The 8,138-nt window shown below is 44.5% G+C and overlaps 1 protein-coding gene across 4 annotated transcripts in view; it reads right to left on the bottom strand.

Moving 5' to 3' along the window:
* Positions 1-2,947: 2,947 nt before the first annotated feature.
* swt1 (SWT1 RNA endoribonuclease homolog) overlaps positions 2,948-8,138 on the bottom strand; it is a 34,221-nt gene continuing 29,030 nt past the window's right edge. For 3 of the 4 annotated variants that reach the window (XM_021604680.2, XM_036978730.1, XM_036978731.1), the window contains exon 15: positions 2,948-3,413. In XM_021604680.2, the coding sequence (XP_021460355.2) occupies positions 3,308-3,413 (106 nt within the window). In that variant the 3' untranslated portion in view covers positions 2,948-3,307. The remainder of the gene's footprint in view (positions 3,414-8,138) is intronic. The other variant, XR_002473648.2, reaches the window with a different exon arrangement.

Genomic DNA, 8,138 nt, shown 5'->3' with positions numbered 1-8,138 from the left:
CTTAACTAGGGTTAGGGTCACACATGATTTATCATATCAAAGGTTTGTAATAAAACAGCATTAAATAAGGTTTACTAACTGTGAGATTAGACCAATCCTCAACGTTGGACCTATCATCTAATCTACAGGATGTCAAGTAATCTGTGGTTTCTGAGGCACGGGGAGAATCTCGTGTCCTCTCCTCACCTGCTCTTGTAAAAGGTCAAAGGTCATTGAGGAACGTAAGGTTAATCCCATTTACAGGGGGTGGAATCCCCAAATAAATGTGTGAAATTATAAAAACTAACTTAGCGATACGTTTTATAGACCTATATGGATACGTAGAGTACCCATTTTCCTCCCCAATTTCCTGGTTTCCAATTGGTAGTTACAGTCTTGTCTCATTGCTGCAACTCCTGTATGGACTCGGGAGAGGCGAAGGTCGAGAGCCAAGAGTCCTCCGAAACACGACCCAACCAAGCCGCACTGCTTCTTGACACAATGCCCGCTTAACCCGGTAGCCAGCCACACCAGTGTGACGGAGGAAACACCGTACACCTGGCAACCGTGTCAGCGTGCATGCAACCCGGCCCGCCACAGTAGTCGCTAGAGCCCGTAGGAGCCTTAGACCACCGCGCCACCCGGGAGGCCCAGAGTGTTTTTAAATGGTTACATGCTTTTCTCCTCGAAGAAAAACAACAGCTGATTGAAAAGGGGGTGTGGCGAATTTTAAAAACACTTCCGCGCTAGCTGCCGAGGGGAGCTTACGACGTTTTCCGAATAACAAATTGACACGCTCTTCAACCACTTATCGGTTGAGAATCTCCCAAGAAGTTCAGTGCAGCACTGCAGTTTCACTTTGACCCAAACAAACACCCCCCCCTGTATGACATGTAGGAGCTCTGCTTCACACTGCAGTTTCACTCTGACCCCCTCCAAACAAACACCCCCCTGTATGACATGTAGGCGCTCTGCTTCACACTGCAGAGTGTAATCTCAGCCATCACAACTGATGTCATGGCCATTGGACTCATACTCCCCTCAGCTGGGTCAGCTGCAGCGCACTGTTCCACACTGTGCTTTATAGTTGTGTGTAATGTGACAATAACGCAACTCAAGTCAGATTCAATTCAAAAACTTTAATGCATCGTATAACAAGAGTTAGAATAAATTGTACATTGTTGTTCAAACAAAAATATGTGCTTTAATTTAACTATTTACATCTTTACAAATGAACACATCCAAGATAAATATCAACAGGCCTGAGACGGTCATATCATAAGCCTACAGCAAAGCCATGATGCCATAACAGACAGCATAGTTCATGTCACGTTGAACCGTCTGACTCCCTGTGTAAGTCACAGCCTGGGAGAGCTTTGACAGCCAATCACCATTCATTACATCACCTGGCGTACCACTTATGGTGCAACAGGAATATTAAGATGATGTCATGGTTACCCCATGTGTCTCCCGGTCGGCTGCGATAGAGCCTGGACTCGAACCCAGAATCTCTAGTGGCACAGCTGCGCCACTCGGGGGGCCCAAGAACTTGATCTTAACTGACTTGCCTAGTTAAACAAAGGTAAATAAAGAAAATGAAAACAATACTGAATGCTGAGGAATATGGAGATGATGTTGGCTCAATCATGGATGTGAGCAGTCATGTCTTTTTTGAATAGAATGTGGGTTTATCGTGTAGGTCCTCGTTAAAAACAGCACAGCAAGCTGAAAGTGAAAACCCACACTACAATCTAAGGTCATAGGTCATAGTAACAGTGAGAGTAGCATGATGACAGAGTTTAAACACATCAGAAAAAACTGCCATTCTGTACGTGTAAACATTCCAATCCAGTAGCTAGGTTTCCATCCAATTTGCGACAGATTTTCATGTGAATATTCATCAATCTGCATTAAATAATATAGGCATTTTCCCAGCCGAGACGTTTCCATTAGTCTGTGCGTGATGACATGGCGCACATAATAATAAGGTTTGTGGTTAAAGTCCCATGTAAGCGAATGAAAAATACAAGTTCAATGGGGTTCCATCACATTTTCAACTCTACTGATGGTTTTGTCACAAAATGTGCCCACTCTGGTCTTGACACGTGCTCTCTTAGCCAACTGCTCTCAGACACAGTGCTGGAAGGCTACTTGCATGATGAGATTATTATGGAGCCACATTGATCATCATGTCACCAGAGTATTGGAAAGAAGCATCAAGCTCATCACGGGCACTTTCACAACCCTGTGAAGTTCATCATAACTTGTTTAGTCTGTAGCCTAATAAACTGCATGGTTTCCTGAGTCCTAGTGGGAGCATCACACATCATATTATCGCGGGACTCCCAAGCTTACTTCCATATGATGGTTATTATATCAATATTTGCGCATTAAGGCATTTCCACACGAATTTCTCTTATAATTAATTTTACAGACACAAAAACATCCCACCATGTCGAACGAACAAATTCTCTGTCGGGATTTATAAAATTTTACCGGCATATCCTGTTTCCATCAGACCGGTAATGACTTTTTCAGAAATCAGGTCATTCATCCGCATTAAATGGTTGGATGGAAACCTGGTCTGTGTGAGGATAACAACATATTTGGAAGATCCATATCTCCACTAACACACTGTTGTGTAGAGATGGTGAAGAGATGGAGGCCCAAAATGGCTACTGTAGGAAGCACCAGAAACAGCAAAATGGCATCCTATTCCCTATGTAGTGCACTACTTTAGACCAGAGCCCTATTCCCTATATAGTGCACTACTTTAGACCAGAACCCTATTCCCTATATAGTGCACTACTTTAGACCAGAGCCCTATTCCCTATATAGTGCACTACTTTAGACCAGAACCCTATTCCCTATATAGTGCACTACTTTAGACCAGAGCCCTATTCCCTATATAGTGCACTACTTTAGACCAGAGCCCTATTCCCTATATAGTACACTACTTTAGACCAGAGCCCTATTCCCTATATAGTACACTACTTTAGACCAGAGCCCTATTCCCTATATAGTACACTACTTTAGACCAGAGCCCTATTCCCTATATAGTACACTACTTTAGACCAGAGCCCTATTGGGCATTTGGGAAGCAGCCCATAAATAAAGAAAATAGGAACACAAGGCTTTATCCACTGACCACTGCTCTACACCAACATCCACACACAAGAAACTAAATTAAGTCAGAAAAGGTGCTGAATGAAATAGGTCAGCTCCATATGAAAACAGTGGCTTCAAGTAAAGTTGTTGAGTTGTGATATGATGCAATTTGAGGCCTCTGGTAGGATGTTTTAGTCCAAACTTCCTGGTTGTGGTCCAATCAGGGCCAGGTGCTTGGTGTGACCTGCCGGGACGTGGCCTCAGCGCAGCGCTCTAGACTGATGTTAAGCTCTGCCAACTGGGTCCCCCCCACACACAGCTTCTCCCTGTGAACACACACACACACACACGTTAGAACTAGAACACACAAACACAGGCCTGATCCAAAACACACACAGGTCAGAACTAGAACACACAAACACAGGCCTGATCCAAAACACACACAGGTCAGAACTAGAACACACAAACACAGGCCTGATCCAAAACACACACAGGTCAGAACTAGAACACACAAACACAGGCCTGATCCAAAACACACACAGGTCAGACAAAGAAAGAGAAAAAGAAAGAAAGGGGACAAGGGGAAAGAAAGACCAAGGGAGAGAAGAGAGAGAGAATAGAAAAGAGAGAGAGAGGGAATAGAATAGAAAAGTGAGAGAGAGAGAGAATAGAAGAGAGAGAGGGAATAATAAAGAGAGAGAGGGAATAGAAAAGAGAGAGGGGAAATAGAGGAGAGAGATGGAATAGGAGAGAGAGGGAATAGAAGAGAGAGAGGGAGATGGAATAGGAGAGAGAGGGAATAGAAGAGAGAGAGAGATGGAATAGGAGAGAGAGGGAATAGAAGAGAGAGAGAGATGGAATAGGAGAGAGAGGGAATAGAAGAGAGAGAGAGATGGAATAGGAGAGAGAGGGAATAGAAGAGAGAGAGAGATGGAATAGGAGAGAGAGGGAATAGAAGAGAGAGGGAGATGGAATAGGAGAGAGAGGGAATAGAAGAGAGAGAGAGATGGAATAGGAGAGAGAGGGAATAGAAGAGAGAGAGAGATGGAATAGGAGAGAGGGGGAATAGAAGAGAGAGAGGGAGATGGAATAGGAGAGAGAGGGAATAGAAGAGAGAGAGGGAGATGGAATAGGAGAGAGAGGGAATAGAAGAGAGAGAGAGATGGAATAGGAGAGAGAGGGAATAGAAGAGAGAGAGAGATGGAATAGGAGAGAGAGGGAATAGAAGAGAGAGAGAGATGGAATAGGAGAGAGAGGGAATATAAGAGAGAGGGAGATGGAATAGGAGAGAGAGGGAATAGAAGAGAGAGAGATGGAATAGGAGAGAGAGGGAATAGAAGAGAGAGAGAGATGGAATAGGAGAGAGAGGGAATAGAAGAGAGAGAGAGATGGAATAGGAGAGAGAGGGAATAGAAGAGAGAGGGAGATGGAATAGGAGAGAGAGGGAATAGAAGAGAGAGAGAGATGGAATAGGAGAGAGAGGGAATAGAAGAGAGAGAGAGATGGAATAGGAGAGAGAGGGAATAGAAGAGAGAGAGGGAGATGGAATAGGAGAGAGAGGGAATATAAGAGAGAGAGAGATGGAATAGGAGAGAGGGAATAGAAGAGAGAGAGAGATGGAATAGGAGAGAGAGGGAATAGAAGAGAGAGAGAGATGGAATAGGAGAGAGAGGGAATAGAAGAGAGAGAGAGATGGAATAGGAGAGAGAGGGAATAGAAGAGAGAGAGAGATGGAATAGGAGAGAGAGGGAATAGAAGAGAGAGAGGGAGATGGAATAGGAGAGAGAGGGAATAGAAGAGAGAGAGGGAGATGGAATAGGAGAGAGAGGGAATAGAAGAGAGAGAGAGATGGAATAGGAGAGAGAGGGAATAGAAGAGAGAGAGGGAGATGGAATAGGAGAGAGAGGGGGAATAGAAGAGAGAGAGAGATGGAATAGGAGAGAGAGAGAGAGTGAATAGAAGAGAGAGGGAATAGAAGAGAGAGAGAGGGAATAGAAGAGAGAGAGAATAGAAGAGAGAGAGACTAGAAAAAAAGCCAAAAGTCTTCTCCTGCTTTGTTGATTTCGAAAAAGCTTTTGACTCAATTTGGCATGAGGGTCTGCTATACAAATAGATTGAAAGTGGTTTTGGAGGAAAAACATTCAACATTATAAAATCCATGTACATAAACAACAAATGTGCGGTTAAAATTGGCAAAAAACACACACATTTCTTTCCACAGGGCCGTGGGGTGATACAGGGATGCAGCTTGAGCCCCACCCTCTTCAACATACATATCAACTAATTGGCGACGACACTGGAAGGCTGCAGCACCCGGCCTCAACCTACTAGAATCCGAAGTTAAATGTCTACTGTTTACTGATGATCTGGTGCTTCTGTCCCCAACCAAGGAGGGCCTACAGCAGCACCCACCAAGGAGGGCCTACAGCAGCACCCACCAAGGAGGGCCTACAGCAGCACATAGATCTTCTGCACAGATTCTGTCAGACCTGGGCCCCTTAAGTGAATCTCAGTAAGACAAAAATAATGGTGTTCCAAAAAAGGTCCAGTTGCCCGGACCACAAATACAAATTCCATCTAGACACCGTTGCCCTGGAGCACACAATAAACTATACATTCCTCGGCTGAGAATGATCTGACAGACAAGGCAAGAAGGGCCATCTACACCATCAAAGGAAAGAAAATTAAACATACCACTTAGGATCTGGCTAAAAATAGTTTAATCAGTTATAGAACCCATTATGGTTGTGAGGTCTGGGGTCCGCTCACCAACCAAGAATTCACAAAATGGGATAAACACCAAATTGAGACTCTGCACGCAGAATTCTGCAAAAATATCCTCAGTGTACAACGTAAAACACCAAATAATGCACGCAGAGCAGAATTAGGCCGATACCCACTAATTATCAAAATCCAGAAAAGAGCTGTTAAATTCTACAGCCACATAAAAGGAAGCGATTCCCAAACCTTCCATAACAAAGCCATCACCTACAGAGAGATGAACCTGGAGAAGAGTCCCCTAAGCAAGCTGGTCCTGGGGCTCTGTTCACAAACACAAACACACCCCACAGAGCCCCAGGACAGCAGCAAAATTAGACCCAACCAAATCATGAGAAAACAAAAAGATAATTACTTGACACATTGGAAAGAATTAACAAAAAAACTGAGCAAACTAGAATGCTATTTGGCCATAAACAGAGAATACACAGTGGCAGAATACCTGACCACTGTGACTGACCCAAACTTAAGGAAAGCTTTGACTATGTACAGACTCAGTGAGCATAGCCTTGCTATTGAGAAAGGCCGCTGTAGGCAGACATGGCTCTCAAGAGAAGACAGGCTATGTGCTCACTGCCCACAAAATGAGGTGGAAACTGAGCTGCACTTCCAAACCTCCTGCCCAATGTATGACCATATTAGAGAGACATATTTCCCTTAGATTACACAGACCCACAAAGAATTTGAAAACAAATACATTTTTGATAAACTCCCATATCTATTGGGTGAAATACCACAGTGTGCCATCACAGCAGCAAGATTTGTGACATATTGCCACAAGAAAAGGGAAACGAGTGAAGAACAAACACCATTGTAAATACAACCCATATTTATGTTTATTAATTTTTTCTTTTGTACTTTAACTATTTGCACATCGTTACAACCCTGTGTATAGCCAAATGACACTTGAAATGTCTTTATTCCTTTGCACTTTTGTGAGTGTAATGTTTACTGTTAATTTTGTTATTGTTTATTTCACTTTTGTTTATTATCTACTTCACTTGCTTTGGCAATGTAAACATATATTTACCATGCCAATAAATCCCTTTGAATTGAATTGATTGACACAGAGGGAATAGAGTAGCCAGAGAGAGAGAATAGAGGAGATAAAGAGGAAAGAGAGCGCGAGAGAGAGAGAGAATAGGAGAGAGAGAGACAGAGTGAGAGGGTGAAAGAGAGAGAGGAAAGAGAGAGCGAGAGAGAGAATAGGAGAGAGAGAGAGAGAGAGTGAGAGGGAGAAAGAGAGAGATAAAAGAGAGAGAATAGGAGAGAGAGAGAGAGTGAGAGGGAGAAAGAGAGAGAGAGGAAAGAGAGAGAATAGGAGAGAGAGAGAGAGTGAGAGGGAGAAAGAGAGAGGAAATAGAGAGCGAGAGAGAGAGAGAATAGGAGAGAGAGAGGGAGAGAGAGATAGAGTGAGAGGGAGAAAGAGAGAGAGGAAAGAGAAAGCGAGAGAGAGAGAGAGAGAGAATAGGAGAGAGAGAGAGAGTGAGAGGGAGAAAGAGAGCAATGCCACTATCCAGAATGTGTCCCTTCCTGTGAAATTAATGGAGTAGTCCAGTGACTCCTGCCCCAAGGCACGGTAGAACACAATGGAGTAGTCCAGTGACTCCTGCCCCAAGGCATGGTAGAACACAATGGAGTAGTCCAGTGACTCCTGCCCCAAGGCATGGTAGAACACAATGGAGTAGTCCAGTGACTCCTGCCCCAAGGCATGGTAGAACACAATGGAGTAGTCCAGTGACTCCTGCCCCAAGGCATGGTAGAACACAATGGAGTAGTCTAGTGACTCCTGCCCCAAGGCACGGTAGAACACAATGGAGTAGTCTAGTGACTCCTGCCCCAAGGCACGGTAGAACACAATGGAGTAGTCCAGTGACTCCTGCCCCAAGGCACGGTAGAACACAATGGAGTAGTCCAGTGACTCCTGCCCCAAGGCACGGTGGAACACAATGGAGTAGTCCAGTGACTCCTGCCCCAAGGCATGGTAGAACACAATGGAGTAGTCCAGTGACTCCTGCCCCAAGGCATGGTAGAACACAATGGAGTAGTCCAGTGACTCCTGCCCCAAGGCATGGTAGAACACAATGGAGTAGTCCAGTGACTCCTGCCCCAAGGCACGGTAGAACACAATGGAGTAGTCCAGTGACTCCTGCCCCAAGGCATGGTAGAACACAATGGAGTAGTCCAGTGACTCCTGCCCCAAGGCACGGTAGAACACAATGGAGTAGTCCAGTGACTCCTGCCCCAAGGCACGGTAGAACACAATGGAGTAG

This window comes from Oncorhynchus mykiss, chromosome 5, assembly GCF_013265735.2.
Source record: "Oncorhynchus mykiss isolate Arlee chromosome 5, USDA_OmykA_1.1, whole genome shotgun sequence".
In the NCBI taxonomy this organism is placed as follows: Eukaryota; Metazoa; Chordata; class Actinopteri; order Salmoniformes; family Salmonidae; genus Oncorhynchus; species Oncorhynchus mykiss.
The sequence above is the reverse complement of the archived record's forward strand: the minus strand, read 5'-3'. Positions and strand labels throughout refer to the sequence as shown.